This window comes from Centroberyx gerrardi, chromosome 7 (genome assembly GCF_048128805.1).
Source record: "Centroberyx gerrardi isolate f3 chromosome 7, fCenGer3.hap1.cur.20231027, whole genome shotgun sequence".
Taxonomy (NCBI): domain Eukaryota; kingdom Metazoa; phylum Chordata; class Actinopteri; order Beryciformes; family Berycidae; genus Centroberyx; species Centroberyx gerrardi.
Window position 1 is genome coordinate 5,309,726 of NC_136003.1, and position 20,326 is coordinate 5,330,051.

The 20,326-nt window shown below is 40.1% G+C and overlaps 2 protein-coding genes across 2 annotated transcripts; both read left to right on the forward strand.

Annotated features, from left to right (window-relative positions):
• Window positions 1-4,541: 4,541 nt before the first annotated feature.
• LOC139908583 (polyserase-2) lies at window positions 4,542-14,605 on the forward strand. Its single transcript, XM_078284962.1, has 10 exons — window positions 4,542-4,685; window positions 8,708-8,728; window positions 9,073-9,235; window positions 9,703-9,971; window positions 10,628-10,773; window positions 10,865-11,135; window positions 11,245-11,416; window positions 11,936-12,189; window positions 13,198-13,295; window positions 13,688-14,605. Exons 1-10 carry the CDS (start codon window positions 4,628-4,630, stop codon window positions 14,129-14,131), a joined length of 1,896 nt encoding a protein of 631 aa, XP_078141088.1. The 5' UTR covers window positions 4,542-4,627; the 3' UTR covers window positions 14,132-14,605.
• A 2,835-nt stretch (window positions 14,606-17,440) lies between these two features.
• LOC144539437 (uncharacterized) lies at window positions 17,441-19,048 on the forward strand. Its single transcript, XM_078284387.1, has 5 exons — window positions 17,441-17,550; window positions 17,754-17,816; window positions 17,951-18,061; window positions 18,418-18,555; window positions 18,828-19,048. Exons 2-5 carry the CDS (start codon window positions 17,790-17,792, stop codon window positions 18,912-18,914), a joined length of 363 nt encoding a protein of 120 aa, XP_078140513.1. The 5' UTR covers window positions 17,441-17,550; window positions 17,754-17,789; the 3' UTR covers window positions 18,915-19,048.
• The last annotated feature ends 1,278 nt before the right edge of the window (window positions 19,049-20,326 follow it).

Here is a 20,326-nt window from a genome sequence, read left to right on the forward strand (position 1 = left end):
ACATTTTCTAGGTTTGTGTGAAGTTCGGGCATTTGGAGAAGATTTAGGCTCTGGAAACGTAGTGAGGGGACAAGTTTTAATTCTCAGAAGCCAGCAAGTACCTTAAATGAAGCATGAAATCTGCTTTTGTAAATCAAAGTGTCATACACGTGATTTTGTTATTCCCGGTCAATATTATCTGGTTAATGGTGCTGGCACAGTTACCTTGACGTCAACAGTCGGCTGACCTGAAGTGTTTATCGTCCACCTTTGGAAAAACTCATTAATTTTGATTATCTGACAGCTAAGATGTTGAACCACTCCCATTCAGTGGCTGAACTTGGCATACTGATGCAGTTTGATTTGTAGGTCAAACACTGATGCCGTTTCAGAGGCTTTTCCACACTGAAGAATAAAATTCTGGGGGAAGCACTGAGGTCTGGGTCAAAAAAGGGTCAAATTTAAAGATATTGACACAAAATATCGGCTAGTGGTAGCTTCGATCCAAAATATATCGGTATTGGCCTTCATAAACCCACATCAGTCAAACCCGACAAGGAAGACAGACAAAGGAAGATTTGACATGTAAACAAAGCCCTTATGAGTTACATGGAGGCCAAAGCTGTTAATTCTGTTAATTTATCTATGTGCCAATATGAAACCGCTTCCAAAAAAAGATTTGTGATGTTTTCTACCTTAATCCTCCAAAAGGTTTTCTCTTGAGTGGGTAGTATGAGGTCAGGCATTCCCATGCGGGTTTGTTCAGGGCTGTTTCAGCTATTTGGAGTGTAAATGCTCAAACATTGACAAAGGGTTTCTCCCATTCAGTGTCAATAGGCGCTCCAAAAACTTGTTTTGTCTTTGGATGGCATCGCAGGTTTTGTGGTTTCTGTCATTGAGAGACAAGAATTTGTGGATGTTCTTTTCAAAGCAATTTTACAGTTTAACCCACCTGTCTTCACAATTCATTATAGTCTGTTGTGTCTCTGGATAAATGTCTGAGCAGGACATAAAGTCTCAACTCTGTGTCATCCACATCTAATTTCCCTTTTGTTTATGTTGTGCACTTTTCACTGTCATAAGCGTGAAGCATGGATGAACACTCACTAGTTCATCCAACCGGGCCAGATGTATAAATGACGATTACACACAAAAGAATGCATACGTCACTTTCCACACAGAAATTTCTATTTCCTTATGAGTCAGCTGAGTGTGACAGAGCAATGTGGCAAAGAAGGAATTTGGATGCTTTTTTTTTTTTTTTTTTTAGAACCTGTTTTTTATTGATTTTAACATTAAAGAAGTTAGCAGTTTAGAATAACAAAAAATATAAGGGATACAATATCTTTGACAGACCACTTAAAAATGCTATTCACTAATAAAGAAAGAAAAACAACAAAACAACAGAATTAAGTAAGGATTATCAGACATGACATTACAACACATGAGAAGCACTCGCATATTTCTAGAGAATTAATTTGATTAAAGAGGGATGACATTTTAATGGAGCCTTTATCTTTTCATCACAATCAATAGAGTTTCATGTGACATTAATAGATGTGTGCGTTAACATCCTTTTTCTACAAGTATGATTTTTATTCTAGCACTCAGGTTTACATATTGTCATCCAAAACGTACAGTAATATGGGAATAACAATAACGTACATATCGGATCATGAATAAGACCTACTCATGTGTAATCAATTAATAGACTGTTATGGCTCATAATATATATCGGTGCGTAATGATACAATGGAGAGAGCCAGTTTTTGTCCCATGATGATGGGCCAGACAAACCAGGTTAAATAGAGGTGTGTCGACATCCAGTTATGACTAATCGCGGGCAGTAGGCCAGTGCACATGCGCACAGTTCCACAATGATTGAGATTTATAAAACTGAACGATGCATGAACATCTGAAGAAAACAGTGTATGCATGTTTCTCATTTTGTACATACACAGAGTTTTAGTTTTGAATCCCCACAGTTTGATACATCTGACCCCAGGAGTTTGTTGAAGTTTCTTGAAGTCGTTTCCTGGTGCTGTGAGTATGACTGTGCACTTCTGAATACCAGTACATTCAAATATTTTCTCCAACAAAGTCGACTTCCTTGTTCACTGAACTTTGTCTGAATGTCTGAGGCCACATAAACAGGTAGGTCCTGTTTGCCCTTAGCGGAAGAACCCACGATTACACTCTCTTCATGGTCCTATGTATTTTTGGAAACCATTGTGGAAGAACTGATACAGTCATAGATGGGATACTTCATGAAGTAAATAACTAGAATAGAATTTGGCCCTGTTCAGTATCCTAGTGATAATAGTTGTTGCTTCAGGTGAACTCCTCTTTAAACTGGGCCTTCATTTCACAGGTTCTTCAATCCACTAGTCTCAATTCTACGGAAGAGGATTAGGGCCACGTGGAAAATGTACGAGTTCTGAGTTTAAAGTCAGAATTCGGAGAATAAATTCAGAATTCTGAGTTTAAAGTCAGAATCCTGAGATTTAAGTCAGAATTCTGAGATTCTGAGATTTAAGTCAGAATTCTAAGCATAAAGTCAGAATTCTGAGTTCTGACTTTATTCTCAGAATCTCAGAATTCTGACTTTATTCTCAGAACCTCAAAATTATGACGTTATGCTCAGAATTCTGACTACTATTCGTAGAATTCTGAGGTTAATCTCAGAACTTGAATAAAATTTTCACATGTGGTCCCTTCCACACAATCCAAACACTTGAGACTATCTAATAAAATAGACTGACATGGCTGGTGTTCATTTGGTGAGCTTCCACTTCCCACCCCAATGGGATGTCTGGAGCGATATAACAAGTTTGTGCCTAAGCGACTAATAAGTCTACCCTGAGGGCTTATTGCTCAGAAGCCATTATGCAGATCATATTGTCAGTTCAGGAACAGCGTTGACTGGAAAATGGATAATAAGTTTCCTGCAGCCACACCCCAAGCCTCAGTTCTGTCCAGTCATCGATGACATTGATCTGCAGCACATTTTTTCCTAGAACTGTATGATGTTTTGACAATACGGAAACCTGTTACTCTCGTACAAAGTTTCCATGTGTAAGGGCCGGTTCACATGCAGCGCTCTAAAACGCTTGGAAAACACGAGGCGAAAAAAGACGCGGCATGTGAACTGGCCTTAAGGCCAGAAGTTTGTCGGAAACCTGTTTCTCTCATACAAAGTTTCCATGTGTAAGGCCAGAAGTTCGTCGGGAATACCATTGTTGGAATTTCACAGACCTTTCGAATTCATAAACCTCCACTGCTTGCTAAATCAAAGATCTTTTAAAGTGCTGCATTGTGTTGTTTTGACACTTGAGTACTTCTTTAAACAGTTGCGAGACAAGAGAGGGTGCCAAGTCCGAGCAGCCTCCTGCAGCGAGGCAGGAATGCTGCCAAGTGAGCTTGTTTGCCTCATTCCACTCTTGTGTAATTGCGATTCACGCTTAATCCCAGCACTACTGAGTGCTGTGTGGTCCGCTGTGGAGATGCATGCGCTGATGGCCATTGGCGACTAAATGGCGGGACAAGGCCATTTTCATGACTTGCGGCGTTCAAGGGAATTGGTTTGCTGTAGTGTTACTCTCTATGTTGTCTAGGCCTAACGTATATGGGCCCATTAAACCAAAGTGTAACAGTGTTGCTCCTATCCACTAGCACAACGGTTCCCAAAAATGGGATTCAGGGACCTCCAGGGGTCCTTGAGGGTAAAAACGAGGAATACTTTAATTTACTTTTATTTCCCCTTCTAGCAGAAGACACAAGAGTAAGACACAACAAGAGAATGTATGTGGGTGACTATTTTGTACATATAGGTTTCACTCTCCATACCTTTGCCTGCCCATCAACAGTCTAGACAGTTACGTAATTCTCTATCAAGTCATATCTAAGTACATGGGGGTCCCTTAGGAAAAATCCTATCCAATGGGGGTCCTTGACATGAAATCATGGATCAAACATAGCTGTGCAGAAACATGCGTATGGGTCCTATCCTCCTATAGGATATGTCTTTGGTTATAAAACAGTGGAAATGACTTCTTTCCACAGCTCTCTGCGCAAAGGTTACACCAATACATCAGTATGCCAGTTGGGCCAATTGATCTGGGTTTCAATGGACTTTTAGTGTCTCAAGATGGTCTAAATGCTGTTTCAGAGGCTTTTCCACCCTGACAAGAATACAATTCTGGCAGAAACAGTGAATCCTAGTCATTTTTTGGTGGGAAAATGGTCACATTTTCGAAAACTATTTGTATTGGCCTTCAAAAACCCATATCGGTCGAACCCAACTCTGCACTTCTCCATTGCTGTTTAAGATTAACAGACCTGGATGACTGTGGATAGCTAACTACTAACTTAACACTTAGCACCCATGGGCAACGTTATTGTTTCACCTCTTCCAGTGGTTTACGAGAGGTTGGCTTGCTTGATGTGCAATGGTGACTTGGGGGCACTAGGCGTGTCTGCTGACTGCAGGTAAGTGTGTAGGAACAGGTAGGTGTGTTGAGCGGAGAGAGAGAGAGAGAGAGAGAGAGAGAAAGGTGTGTCTGTGTGGGTTGTGTTGTGTTGTTTTTGTGCGAGGGAGGAGAAGAGGAGGTTATTTAAACCGGAGTGGCTTCAGTGGCATGGACTTACCATGATGGCTGTCTGCAAACTACTGTGTGTGGCAACTCTGCTCACTTTACTGACACACGGTAAGTAGCTTCTGCACCACCCTACCTACAGTATACAGCTGAATCAATGAAGGATTATTAGGTTTGGTGACCATAGTTTGAGAGGCTTCTCTGGAGAACACACTGGCTGTGGTGTCTGAGTATAGAGGCTAAAGTTCAGATGGACGGCTCTTATTGCCTTCACAGTACATTCAGTGTTAAACTGCAGCAAACTAACCTCAAGCAGAATCTATGGCAGTGAGAGATGGTAAAATGAGTTCATTGATTTATTTCACTGTTTTAGGCAGTTAGGGTGCAATTTTTTTCATTTTGGGGATAATATAATAATAATAATTGCAGAAGAGGATTAGGGCCACGTGAAAATTTTATTTTTTGTTCTGAGATTAATTTTAGAATTCTGACTTTATTCTCAGAATTCTGAGATTAATCTCAGAACAAAAAATAAAATTAAATAATAATACATTTTTATCCTGACCCTAATCCTCTTCCTCTGTAAATAATAAACTTCATGTGAATAACACAATAAAACAGGTTACACAAGAATAAAATAGCTAAAAACTAAAATTATAAAAGCCTTTAATTAATGGGTTATCATATCAATATTGTATGTGGGGCTCTACATGTCTGACTATACAATTTAGCATCTTTGGCTATCAGAGTGGATTAATGCCCATTTGATGATGAGGTGAATATGACAAAATCATCCTTGATTATATTTATGTATTTAATGTATTATATTTAAATATATAGATATACATTTTTGAATTTTATTATTATTTATTTAATTAATATGTTATATTTCTTGATGGTTCACTCAAGGCCTATATTTCATATTAATGGTGCATATTTGGGCCAAATTCTAACTGAATTGCATTAGCTATAATTCGCAAGGCACTTTCAAAACTCCTGTGAAAACACCGCAAACCAAACCAAGAACTGGTGCTTTTCAAACTGGGAAACACACAATATATTATAAGATGTTTACCCAGCTCTGATGAATCATAGGAAATCAAACAAGGAACTACACCAGAAGAAGTGTGGCATCCATAAATGTGGCATTAGAAGTGCTGTTCCTCACTGAACTTGAATCAGGATTGATTTAATAAGTTATCCATTGACAGTTGATTCCACCATGTGAGACTTCAGCCATGTAGTACTTTTAACCTGCATGGGCTGTCAGGTGTAACACAGTGGGTGTGTATTTTGTATGCAAACTCCAGTCATAAATGCACAGCTACAGTGAAGAGGAGAATATCTTAAGTGAGAGAGAGAGAATAGAGGAAAACCTGCTAAAATGTATGTTGCATGTTGCAAGTACAGACTCAGGTAAGCATCTCTTTAACATTGGGGTGCTGAATGAGGGAACCATCGCTTTTACATTTACTGTTTACCAGTCGAATTGCCTCAGGGATAAAACCAAATTTTCTCCTATTTGTACTGCAAGTGGGGCTTCTGAGACGCATTCCTGAAGGCATCAATACAAAAGATTTGTGTAAGACATGTAACGGATCATTAATAATAGCGTATGCTTTCTTGAGGGTCTGTTTAGAGTTCAACTGTGCAAGGCATCTCTGTGTTTCACCAATAATTTTTGAACTAATATTGACAACTCGTTGCAGTTGGTTCCTGTCTTTTTGACTGAGGGATGTAAACCAACAAATAGAAGAAAATGTTAAAATGCTTTCAATAAATGATGTATAGTATGTTTTCAGTATTGTCCTATCAACTCCAAAAGAGTTAAGTTTGCATAGACCATACAAACGTGGCTGGGCTTTTTTTATAATAACTTCTGTATTCTCATTAAATCTCAATCTATTATCAAACACAGTTCCCAAATATTTATAACTCTGGACAATGTCAACATTTTCTCCATGAATAATTGTTGGCAAACTATTGTTACTTTTTGGAGAAATTATCAAGTCATTTTAACACTGCATACATTTGTGTTACTTAACAACATATGTTGTGTTAAAATGTATTGTCATTAACAGGTGTTGAAAAGTAACACAATGCGTGTTGTCCCGAAGAAGACACACAGATATGTTAAAAATGATCTTGCTTTGTGACACACAGTCATCATGGAAACTGGCGATTTTTAAGCGGAACTTATTTCCTGTCAGGCCAGAAAACCCCACTCTGGACAATGCAGGTATTCAAGGCTAGAGTTATGAAAACATGTTATTACCTTTCTTGGACAAGCTGTAAAACCAGTTTTATCAAATGGAAGCTGTGGCTAAACAATCAGCGGATAATCCAGTAAGATAACATCACTGGGACGCCCCGGTGGCTCAGTAGAGCGCGTAAGGCTCAGTCCTTCCCGCAGCGACCCGGGTTCGAATCCAGCCTGCAGTCATTTGCTGCATGTCCTCCCCTCTCGCTCTCCCATACCTTCCTGTCTCTCTCTCACACTATCTCTGTCAATAAAGCATAAAATGCCTAAAATAAATCTTAAAAAGATAACATCACATACTATGTAACAGGGAAGTTATTAATAGTTACTTTTCCCGAAAATACAACATTTTCCATCCGGGGAACAGAAGCACGTTGTCCTGGGAAAACTGGACTTGTTTTTAAGGCATAAGCTACCAGTCAAGACGCATTGGTCATTTTCAATTGGCAGGACTAAATAAAACAAGGAGAAATATGCATTAAATCTATGGGTTTCCAATATCCATACCCTGACACCTATAGTGTATTTAGTGTTATTATTATGACAAAAGTACACCAACCATGTGATTAATCAATATTAGAATGCATGTAATATAAATATTATTTGTATGTTATGGTGCTTTGGCTTGCATGTAAAATGCTGCCTGCTCTTACATGCTGCTTACTTGGTGTGCCAGCTTGTGTGTTTGTCAGTTCTGTTTGTCTATCTGTACTGTATCTGCATCCGTACATATGACTGCATGTTGTGTTTTTATATGTAGTTTCTGGCTAATAACATCTGGCCACAGGGACTACAGTTGAAAATTAGCCAGTTGGCTAACACTGGCACATTTACCCTCGGGTCAATTAATGTTCACTGTCCCTGTTCAAAAATAAATCAATGAATGAATGAATGAATGAATGAACTTGAGATGCGCAGCATGAATCCGCTATAGCTACCTGGAAGGATGTCAAATTCCGAAGTTCATTGGCTGTGATCTGTCTGCTCCATGTCAGCCTCACATGAAATGATATTTGACAATCCTTTATTGTATAAACATAAACAAAATTCATTAAACCGAGTAATTTGGCATTCTCAAAAAGACATTCCATTAAGATGAGATTTTGCGTACAGAGGCTGGTGTTGCGGGCACATGTATGCAGCTGTTGCACATGTTTTAATTAAAACGGCCATACTAAATAGTTTGGGTGGGAATTCCCGGGAACACGTTTCCAGGTGTTAGCCTACACCCTATTGGCGGCTGTATTATCAATGAGCTCAGTTAAAATTAGCCAAAAAGCTATCCAGCTACAGTATTGGTTTGTGTTAGCCTTGTAGTTTGCAAACATCAATAAAGTAACATTATTGAATAATGGGGATTGGCATTTTCTCTGTTATTTTAATGACCAATCGTATAATGACATGAATTTCAAATTCTTATTTTACAATGCTCAACATTGTCTATAAAACACATATAATATTACATCACTGTCCTCTCCTCCTTTTTGCATTGTAAAAACTTTTACTCTGGGTACATTTTAGATGAGTTACTTTTTACTTTAACATAAGTAGATTTTTACACAACTACTAATGCCTGAGTGAAATTTCAGCAAAGTAGCACTACTTGTACTAGGGTATTTTGGTTGTTCCACCCCTGCTATACAACATAACTCTGTGATAATGTGATGTTTATTTTCAGCACATTCTTGTCTACTGAGGAGCAACATATCTTGTGTTACTTTTCAGATATGCTACTATTGACACATCTATCATGTATTGTGTGCTGCTGGAAACGACACTGTCCTTTTTATTGTTTGGGAAGGCTTTGCAAAATTATTATAAATCATTATTATAAAATTCTCATTTTAAGTGCTTATTGTTTTCTGTTTTTCAGAGTCTCGCTCACAATTAGAAGGTAAGTCAAAGTTTCTATTTTCTAGTTTATAGAAAATCCTTCCTTGTTTACTTCCCTTCTCATTCCCAGTTCTGAGCAGATAGCAACTAATTTCCTATTGGTTGCCCATGTTAGCATAACTGATGAGTGTTTAAGACTCTTAAGAACTGACACATTTGAAACACTTTGGTGGGACTGTGGTTGGACAGGAGTCTTGACAGGTTCATTATACGGTTAAGAGTAGGCTACTGCTCTCAGAGCCAGAATCCCAATAGTCTTAAAAGAACAAGCAGAGGCACTGAAACATCTAAACTGAGTCTAACACACACCATTATGGTCACACGTTTTTTTTTACTCTCTCTTAGAGTGCGGTCAGCCTCCTCTGAACACCAGGATAGTGGGAGGAGAGGCAGCCCCTCCAGGGAGCTGGCCCTGGCAGGCCAGTCTGCATATATCTGGGAGACACTTCTGTGGAGGATCTCTCATTAACAATGAATGGGTGCTGACTGCTGCTCACTGCTTCCCAAAGTGAGGAGTTATCGATGGAATTTGTCTCTGTGTATAAGAATCTCAAAATATTTCTGTATTTGAAAATATAAAAAATGAGGAATTTTATTGATGTTTGGTTCATTTTCTCCTCAGTACTACAAACTGGGGATTTCATATGTAGAAACTTGTGTATGTAATTGTCCTCAAATTTCTATGGCATTGATATAGTTGGATATTGAAGGGTATAGTATAAAGCTAATGCAGATACATCTACACCTCTGTTCATCCTCAAGAAATTCTTTAATCATTATTTGTACATTTTGGAAAGCCATCCACACTGTTTTTGTAGAATGAAGTGGTGTTTTTTGCCTACTTCTTGGTCTTGAATAGGTCTCGATTTGGTCTCTGTCTTGACTTCACTGGACTTGGAATTGACACGGACTCAACTGAGATGGTCTTGACTACAGCCCTGCTTATCGTGTCTTTTTTAAATTTCTCTCCCTCAGCACCAATACAGCAAACTATCTCGTTTATCTGGGTCGCCAGAGTCAACAAGGATCCAACCCCAATGAGGTGTCTCGGTCGTTAAGACAGATCATCCGTCATCCCAACTACAACAACATCCCTAATAACAATGACATCTGTCTTCTGAGGCTCTCCGCACCAGTGACTTTCACCGACTTCATTCGTCCGGCCTGCCTGGCAGCATCAGAGAGCACCTTCTTTGCTGGCATTGACAGCTGGGTCACCGGCTGGGGCAACATTGGAAGCGGTGGTGGGTAATAAAGCTGCATTCACACTGGGGTCATAGATGGGAAACTGGAATATGTAATGTAACAGATTAGATGCTATTGTGGGTCTGTATTCTCACTAGAAAAGCGACTGCAGTTATACTAACTTCTCATATGCCCATATAACTGTCCCCCACCAAAACAAGAGCAGCCATAATGGTGAATATCGCCCACAATCCTCTGATCCAAAATGCCATCAGAGAGCAAAAGGGAGCAAAAGGGACCTGTGATGTCTGTAATACTTCTTTAGTTCTGTTCCCAAACTGAAGAGATGTTTGTGCTATTCAATTCTGTATTCAATTTGTTTTGGACAAGTCATCGTCTGCATTTCATGATGCAGTAATTAAATTACAATGTGGACATAAGCTATAACTATTGCAATTAATTTAGTTTGCTTGTTTGATTTAAAGGGGAGCAACTGCCAGTATTTGGAAACTGATAATTGAGGTGTGCCAGACTTGCTGATGTAGTTGCAATTCCTACGTGTCACCAGTAGAGGTCAAAAGAAGTCATAGATGCATCAATACCCCTTTAAGCCAATAGTCAATTGTCTGTGATTGAACACATTTTTACACACATTTGATTTAAAGTGTATCTCACCATAAGTGTTATTCATCAAACTGAATTTGTGTCTCCCTAGTTCCACTTCCTTCCCCACAAGACCTTCAGGAGGTGGAAGTGCCAATTGTGGGGAACCGACAGTGTAACTGCGACTACGGAGTGGGCTCCATCACAAGCAACATGATCTGTGCCGGGTTACGTGCCGGAGGGAGGGACTCGTGCCAGGTGATCATTTGAACGCCCACATTGTCCTTGGATTTCACCTCCTGCAAACGTCGGTTCTGCTAACACACACCAAATCTTTCTTTCCCTACAGGGGGATTCAGGTGGTCCGATGATGAGCAAACAGGACAGCCGCTGGATCCAGTCTGGAATTGTGAGTTTTGGTCAGGGTTGCGCCCAGCCTGAGTTCCCAGGGGTCTACGCCAGAGTGTCCCAGTATCAGACCTGGATCAACAGCCAGATCTCCAGCAGCCGGCCGGGCTTTGTTACCTTCAGGTCCACTGGGACTGACAGTGACTTAAGCGTCACCTGTCCTGGCCTGCCGCCACCTCCAAGCACCGCCCCCCCGACTACCACAGCCAGCCGTGAGTGACTGTCATACCACATCACGAAAGTAATTGTTGCAAAACCTCCAAACTGTGCAAGAATGCAGGTTTAAATCTTTCGTTGTCCATCTTTTCCGTTGCTTTTCAGCTGTGTTCTGCGGCAACGCCCCTTTGAACCCACGTATTGGCGGAGGAAGTTTGGTGGCGACAGCGGGCGTGTGGCCGTGGATGGCCAGCTTACAGAAGAATGGAACTCATGTGTGTGGCGGGACTCTGGTGGCAGTGGACTACGTGCTGAGCAGTGCCAGCTGCTTCTCAAGGTAAGACACCTGGAGTCACAGTGAAATCTCCAGTGGTTTTAGCCATGCTAGCCCTTTTGGGACAGGATCAGTATTATCAGGGGAGCTCTGTCTTCACCAAAATACGGAAGGTAATTTGGAATTTTTACTTTACAAATTACAGACATGGCATATTTGCACAAAATTAAAATCACAGATGATCTCCGCAGTCATTACAAATCACTGGACGTCCCCAGGTGATATTAATCCCATGCAAATAAGTCTTTTAACTGCAATTTTGCATGTAATTTCTGTCAGGTCTTCACCACCTCCACTTACCATAATATTACTGAGGCCTGCCAAAGTCATACTGTAGACTTGGTCAATGACTTAAACAGCACTTGCCAAGCTATACTCTATTGCTCTTTTCAAAGATAAAGTGAAACCAATAAATTACAAGTCTTCTGGGACTGTTTGAAAGACCTTAGACCTATGTCAAAGTTTTTTCAGAGGTTTCAATAGGTGGAGCGCCCCTCACTTGGTTCATTTTATCTCCCTCAGTTCACCCAATGCCTCTGAATGGACTGTGATCTTGGGTCGTTTGAAGCAAAATGGATCCAACCCCTTTGAAGTGACACTTACTGTGACAAATATCACTATGAGCAACGTGACTGGGACCAATGTAGCAGTTCTGCATCTGACCACCCTGCCCACCCTGTCTAACTACATCCAGCTGATCTGCCTGGATACTGGAATAACCTTCACTACTGGCACCACATGCTGGGTAGCTGGCTGGGGCGCGGGAGAAGGAGGGGGTGAGTCCATAACCAGTTTTAACAGAGTTTTAGTTCTACAAACATTTCTCGGAGGCAGTGCCACTCTCAAGGCAGCAATAATCTCATTGGTTGAGTTAAATATAAATAAAAAATATGAATGGCAATAACTTATTTTTTCATTCATTCATGACTATGACACTAATGCAAGGTCAGCAGCTAGCTAACTAGCTTACCTAGATAGCTATTGGCTAGTATGGCTAGTTTGAACTTGGAAGGTCAACTAGCTAACTATCTAACCTAAATAACTTGACATTGCATTTTTTCAGTTGGTAGCAGAGTGCTAGGGCTTCATAATATTCGCTTCCTCCTCTCTTTGCCTTGCCTTTTTCACTGGGATTCTGTCTAACTGTGTTGCAAACTGTCTTCCAAGGAAAGTAGCTTTTGGCTGCTCAAAAAGTCAATCAAAGTCGGCAGATGATGGGCCAGTATCACACCTCATAAAATAGATTAGATAAGCGAGTAGTGCAGATTTACATGCAAGAGTATCAGCCATACCGATTTGTCGCCATATTCTCCAGGATTCAACACATTGACATTGTTCCCCATGGTCTGAAAAAGTCGATAGATTTTGTTGCTAGTCGCTTTTGAGAAATTAAGTCGCTGGGGGGGTCGAAAAGTTGCTAAATCTAGTGATAAAGTCGCCAAGTTGGCAACATTACTTAGCCAGAAAACTGTGGTTCTTTGGCTGTGCCCATTGAGGTTTAACTCAACCAATGAAATTATTTCTGCCTCCAGAGCAGCTCTGGCTCCAAGAAATGTTTAACTAAAACTCCAATCTAGATAAAGGCAACAATGGAATTGTGAGTATGGTGTACATCACATGTGCTATTATATTTTTTCATACCTTGTTGTATTTGGACCATTGTGAAAAGTTTTTGTCACCAATAATTTGGTAGATGTTGTGTGCACCTTTAGTGTGCTGCAATCTGGTTCTGATGCAGGCGTCTCACTTCTAGCCATTTACCTTTTGTTTCCTCCTGACCACAGAGGAACAGGTTCTGCAGGAGTTCCAGGCCTCCGTGGTGAATTGTGGGAATGCGTCATCGAGTGACAACATTTGTACAGGAGCTGTGACACTGCAGCAGGTACAAAGTGTTATCCACCACCTGTTGGTGTGTCTTTCCATTTCAGCAGGGTATCGGCAGATCCTTATGAAGTCAGAAAGTCTTAAATTATCTAAATGTTAGGCATTGAAAAAGTATTAAAATGTCTTAAATACAGTAAATAAATAACCTGTAATACATACATTTTATGTATTACAGATTTATTTTTAATTATACTAGTGTTCCACAACTTTCATTAGCTATGTTCAATCAGAAATGGGCTGGTTTTGCCAACTTTTTTTTCTTTGTTTTTAAATTGGTCTTAGAACCAAATCCAGGAAGTATTATAAAAGGTCTTAAAAAGGCTTAAATGTGGGCTTTCCGAAACTTTGTTCATGCAAAGACACCAACCTTGTCTGTTCTGTTCTATTCAGGGCGATGCTGGAGGTCCTCTGATGTGTAAGCAGGGCGATTCTTGGACCCAGGCAGCGGTCTTAACAGTCGACAGCAGTCAAACACGAGCAAACGGCTCTTCGCCGATGGTCTTCACCAGAATGAGCCGCTTTCAGTCCTTCCTCGCACAGGCAGTGGGGAACTTCTTGTCTCCAGCTCCCAACACCAGCGGCGGCAACAACACCACAAACGGCACAACCCCGGCCGCCACCGCCACCGCCACCGCCACCGCCACCGCCACCGCCACCGCCGCCACCGCCACCGCCACCGCCGCCGCCGCCACCGCCACCGCCACCGCCACCGCCACCGCCACCACCACCACCACCACCACCACCACCACCACCACCAGCGGAAACTCTCCTCTTCACGCTCCCTTCTTTTTCTTCCTTGTCTCCTCCATGTGCCTCCTCCTGACCTTCTTATAGGAACTTTCAATCGTATTGCATCTCTGGAATTTGTTTTACATGTGGAGGGTATTCCAGTTTTATGAACAAGCATATTTTAAGGAGCTGAGGAATACCGGGATCTGAAATGAGTTGGTAGTGAGAAAACACTTTAACGTGGTGTTACAGTGTTCCACTGTACCATCAGAGAGGTGTGGTCCTGTCAATCATCTATCTCATACAAATGAAGGGGTACTGTAATTTGCTCTGTAATGACATAGCACTTAAGGTACACACTGTCCTATTTAACCTGTAAATACTCATGCTGCACTATAAATGGAAAATTAGTTGGTTTTAATGATGATAAGTTTCCCTTTAACTTCTTGCCAGGTATTGTCATGAAATAAAACCATTCTGTAAATAATAATATACAGTATGTGAAAGTGTATGACGAGTTTCCCACTTGCCACTTTGTTTGGTTGATTCCATTAAATTGTTTGTTATACTGTGACCCAACATGTTCTGCCTTACAGTTTTATTTTTGCGGCCTAATAATGAATCAAATGGTGAATGGCTCTAGCCTTTAAAACATTAACCGACTGACGTTCTGTGCTGAGCTGCAATATCATCTCCCAGCTTTCCCTCTCATGTATGTGCCTAATAAATACTTTCATGTACAGCTGCAATAATCCAAAGCTGCAAAAACATGACGGAATGTTCAAACATTTATAAACTTTGGACACGTTTTCAGGATCTGAGGAGCATCGGGATCTGAAATGGGCAGTTGGTAGTGAGAAAACTGTTTTAGTGTGTTATTGTAGTTGTCAACTCTCAGCTTTCTCTGTCATACATGTGGGAAAAATGCCAAGCGTGTTCTGCAAGGTCTCACATTTCAGCTGATAAGCACTTAGAGAAAAGATGTAGAATTGTAGTACCTTCACACTCCAATACCCCTATTATACATTAACAAGTAAATACTTAGGGTGAGCATTTGTAGCAATAGGACATGCAGTCTAATGTAGCGTCTGAATCATATGGTATTATTTCATTAACCATGGTTGAAGAGAAAGGAGGCATGCACTGTACTGCACCCATTTTCTTCAGGAGTCCTAGAACCAACATTAAAGGGACTGACAATCCAGTTTAAAAAATCTGCGCTTTTTATTTGATATCACTTGTGTGGAGGATCTTACTCATCCCCCGAGATTTGAGCACTCTTAAAATTCAATAACTATTCAAACCAGACCCCTTTTCACTGTAATAAAATTTTGCCCCAGGAACTTGCATTTGAGAAGATTTTCATTAGATATGATTTTGTAGAGAAGTGCATAACTATTTATATTAGGAGTTCTCAAATGTTTTCATGTCAAAGTCAACCAAATAGACACATATTTGGTTGATTTGATAAAGTGCATGGGAAGATTATTGTTGTTGATTTAGTATTAAACTGTAGAACTGTCTAAATTGTATGTGGGGAGATAAGATAGTGAAGAGTAAAACCTATTACAATAGTCATTCTTACACATTCAATAATAATGATTAGGGTAAGGAAAAGGATAATTTCTAGAGAATTAAATCATAGTGAAATGAAACTCTTCTTCATGTTGCTGGGAACCCCCTGGACCCCTTCAAGGACTCCTGGAGTTTCCTGTCAACCCCAGAAATGAGAATTTACACCACTCATCAACTGTAATCAGTAGCGTAATCCAAGGGATTACCCATACTCAGTAACGTATGATAATTACCTTGCCATATTTGAGATATAAAGGTACAAATAAGAAAAAGTGATAACGTCAGGAAGTTCAGGAAATTCAATTCAGATTTGTATTTTCTTCTGTAACACATTTAGACGTTGACTTTCTTGCTTTTACTTTAAAAGTATTTCCATCGGTAGTCTTCTATTTTCCCAACAAGTATTTGTAATCAGAATATACGTATATGTTGCATATTTTTTAACAGAATACAGCTACATTGTTTTGTATTTAGAATATGTAATGCCGTTACAAATATTTTGTTACTACCCAGCACTGTCGATAACCCTATGACCCAGTACGATTTTCATGTGGAGCTGAAATGGATTTAGCTGCATTTACTTAAATTGTTTTCTATATAATTTCCTTTCCCAGTCTTATTTTTGAAGCCACTGCTGATCATTAGTTTATTGTATTTTTCATCAAAATATTGAATCATCAAATAGATTTTTACAGATTATATGACCACTGTGATATGACAATATAAAAAGCTTTGACTTTTGATTATTTACTGCAGAACACTAACATTTTTGTGTCAATTAAAGCAAAAGTTATCCTTATGAGCCAAATACATGCCAGTTGCATTATGGAAATCACTCTATGTTGACTTGCTGACCTGCTGAGATTATGTATCATGAATAGGCCTACATTGAAGAATATATGGTCATTTATTATCAAAATGAGGCATATTGGTTATGTAAGTCTACCACTCTGGAGTTTGATTTCTTAGGCAGTTTTTAATGAAAACAGGACTTCCACTACATGCTTCCCTGTTATTTCTACAAGGCCATGGTTCAAGGCCTTACAGCAGCATAAATTAATCTTCATTACACATTAGCACTACAATGACCAATTCTTGATGTATAGGCTCATAGCAAGAATGGAATTAAACTATTTATATGGATCTTTGTATGGGCACAAATAAGCAAATAATGTTTTCTTGTTAGCCCGATGTGTGGCCACTACATAAAAGATGAGAATGGGACAGGATAATACTAGTTTTTATTTGAAGTTGAGTGTATTGATAAGTCTTGATATTCAGCATCCAACATTAAAGCTGACTTGGAAGACACTGAGGAATGTTTAGAGACTTTCAATCTGTGCTGATCACAATCATCAGCCATTCTATAAAATAGGACTTTGTTAGAGTTAAGTTACTATCAGAGGCATTGTTCTTCAGGTTTAACCAGTGGAAACACAATTACCTGTTTTGACCTCTGCCTTTGTTGATGTATTATCAACCTGCTCTGAACACCCGTTGGACAGGATGCAAGTGTCATATAACACGAGTTGATGCACAAACATAACTATCATCCCAGCTACAAGAACATAACTAGTGACAACGACCCCACTTAGTGGCCATTAAAGTCCCTACATGATCATAACGCTTTCAAAATAAGGTATTAACGTTCAGTAAAGGTTCTGATACAGCCAGTGTGATGACAGTCAACGTATTTAGTGTACGTATCTTCATTAGATGTCCGACTATGTGTGGTAAAAGTGATTTAGGCGTTTCACAATTCAGTTTGATCCTTCCAGGGACCCGTCTGATTCCATGGCAACGTAGCTGCGGCTCATGATTCAGATGCTAACGCGCTAAGCTAGCAAAAAACATTGTAGCTAACTGCAGGCAGCACACCTTAGACTTAGCGAGCAAAAGAAGAATATGACTGTACCCAAGTCTACCAACCCCGACACTTATCGCACAAGGTAAGGAAAAGGAGGAAAAGAAAAGGAGTTACTAATGTTAATTCTCTTTCTGGTGCAATAGTAGCTACCCAATGCAATCAGAACACAAACGGTTGAAACCTCAGCGCGAGAAACCAATGCCGCTGCTCTTCATGGGGTGTGTACTGATCACTTAAAGGTAAACGTAACTCCTAAAGCTTTATACCTGCTTCTGTCCCTGCCAGGACTTCCCAGAGATGTGAGACCTTTTATTATTAAAGATGTCTTCTGCGGAAGAAACAGCGGTGGTAAGAAATAATTCGGCTGCATGTTAAGACCTTTTCAGTGGATAGCATTAATTTGGTAGCTCTCTAGCCCGCGTGCGCTCAGGTAGACACTGTTGTAATAAATACAACGCTGTGTGGAACCTTCTCCTCCTCAGGTGTTGCCTGTTTGGGGCCTGGCCCTCCCTCTTCCAGCTGTAGTGATGATTACTGTTGGGCTTTACATGGTCTTCCTGGCGATGGCGCTGTGGGTCCGGTTCTGCCTCAAGGTTGGTGCTGCTGGCTCAGTTACAACAGCAGAGAGGCCTGTCTACTGTCTCCTGTCTTTACCAGTTTATACAACGTGTTGTTGTGGTCAGTGATACAGCAGCTAGCACTAAACTTACCAGCAGGGATGTAGTGTAAATAAAAAGTTGGGTAAACCTCCAGTTGGTGATCATCATAAGGCAAACAACCACCAATATGAACAGAAATCAATTATATTTTAGCTGAATTTAGCTCAGTGTGGCAGAGTTTAGGTTGGTTTACCCTCCAGTACGTCCACTAAACAGTAGAAGAAATGTCTGCCAGAAGCATCAAATCATCAAAGCATGCTGATTTTATTCATGTCTCTTTTTCCCCAAAGGACCGTTGTTCTTTAGCATGCGGCGACTGCTGTCCGAACATTTCCCCGTGTGAACAGTGCTTTGAATGGGCTGAGCTGTGCGACTGTCGCCCGCCGTCTTTGCACTCGTGCCTGGACCAAACATGCCCTTCTCCTTCTGTGAGTGAATCATTCACCTCCATCAGGAAAGTCTTTTATGCACCAAGTGTAGTCACCATCCATCATCTTGAGTTTGTTTTCCATTCCAAAACTCATGTTAGGAATGGAACTCATGTTTGGAATGGAATGGTATATTACTGTGCCAGTAGTGCTGCCAGTTGTCTCGCACTGTACTGCTCTCAGTTATGTGTATTGGTGTACCAACTGAAATATTAGCACTGAATTATTGCGTTACTCTCTTCAGTTCCTCATCCCATGTGTTTTGCCCACAGTGTGCCAGATGGGACTGTGCCTGCACCTGCCAGCCTCCTGAGTGCGAATCCTGCAACTGTCTCTGCTTCGAGATCAAGATCCGGTAGACGGAAAGTGACGTTCCATCAGGGGCGGAGGTGCACTCATACTGTTTTCTGTTGACCAGCTACATGGACATGTACTGCAAGTTTGAGCTCTTGAGCATCGACATGACTACTTGTCTTGACATTGACCAGTTCGGTCAGCTACTTTATTCTATAGAAACCTGTGGAGGGATTAGATAGGGATCATTCTATTTAATTTCATAATGTAATTAACAAATAAAAGTTCACCTCAGCATCATCCATAGCAGTAGTATCTGTGGGTTTCAAAACTACATTAAACTGCTGTATTCTAGGGTTCGACTGATATGGGTGTTTGAAGGCCGATACAAGTACATATGTATTGAAGTTGCCGATATTCAATATCTTTAAATTTGACCATTTTCATGCCAAATAATTCCAAATATTCAGTGTTTCTCCCAGAGATTTGTTCTTGTCAGGGTGGAAAAGCCTCTGAAAAAGCATTTAGACCATCATGGGACACTAAAATTCTCCCAGGATAATGTAATTCTTCTAATGTGAGCAGCTCTTTAACACAGGGTGACCCACTGCACCTTCAGTGGTAGGGGAATTAATTTACCAAAAAAAAACCATAATTGAACAATTAAATGATAAATAAAATGTGAAAAGAAAATCAAATTCATGTCAGGTTTTCTAGACATCCAGTTTTTCTGTAACTGTGGTCCTCTCTAGGAACCTCCATCATATCAGAGGTCAATATCCAAAATTTAGTAAAAGCCTGATATATCCGCAATCCAACATATCGGTCCAACCCTACAATGGAGGATTTTGTTTACACAAAATTTTTTACATTCATTAATTTTCTAATTTTCAATGTTGTTGCCTAAACTTAGTTTAGTTTTGTGACATGTCAGAAAGTAGCGCCGCTGGACCAGCAATGCAAATTGATTTTTTTACACAAAGTTTGTTTGAATATGAGAGGCCTTTTGCTGACGTTTTTCAAGTATGATGAAAAAGTCGAGTGAAATGGAAGGAAGGAGTTGTATTCTTCATTATACTTCCTGCATTCCAAAACTAGTACAGCCTTATGTGAGCCTTTTCTCATGTTGACTGTACACCAAAGTGATGAAATTGTGCTTGAGCTGAAATACTGGTTCTGTTGATCCTTTAACCACCCTTCACAATGCCTTTATCTGTACTGTGTATTTTGAGATTGGTCCAATAACCTAATATTACAATAAGAACGCTATGTTCAGGTTTGTTTGGTCTTTTACATGGCTATGGCCATTTTTTGTCTTTTCTACTCTTAACTTAAACTATTCTATTTTTTCTATACAGAAACAGATACAGAAAATGAGCGTAAAAGTAGCTTTGTTCTGTTCTATTTATTGAAAGCTGTATTAAAGTGTTACCTTTTTTGAAATGCTTCTGGCCTTTGTGGAGTCGTATGTTTAGAC

Coding starts and splice junctions, on each gene's coding strand:
- LOC139908583 (XM_078284962.1), top strand. CDS start 4,628: ATGATGGCTGTCTGCAAACTACTGTGTGTGGCAACTCTGCTCACTTTA. Junction 11,417..11,935: donor AGTGCCAGCTGCTTCTCAAG/GTAAGACACCTG, acceptor TATCTCCCTCAG/TTCACCCAATGCCTCTGAAT. Junction 13,296..13,687: donor GAGCTGTGACACTGCAGCAG/GTACAAAGTGTT, acceptor TGTTCTATTCAG/GGCGATGCTGGAGGTCCTCT.
- LOC144539437 (XM_078284387.1), top strand. CDS start 17,790: ATGTCTTCTGCGGAAGAAACAGCGGTG. Junction 17,817..17,950: donor CTGCGGAAGAAACAGCGGTG/GTAAGAAATAAT, acceptor TCTCCTCCTCAG/GTGTTGCCTGTTTGGGGCCT. Junction 18,062..18,417: donor GGGTCCGGTTCTGCCTCAAG/GTTGGTGCTGCT, acceptor TTTTCCCCAAAG/GACCGTTGTTCTTTAGCATG.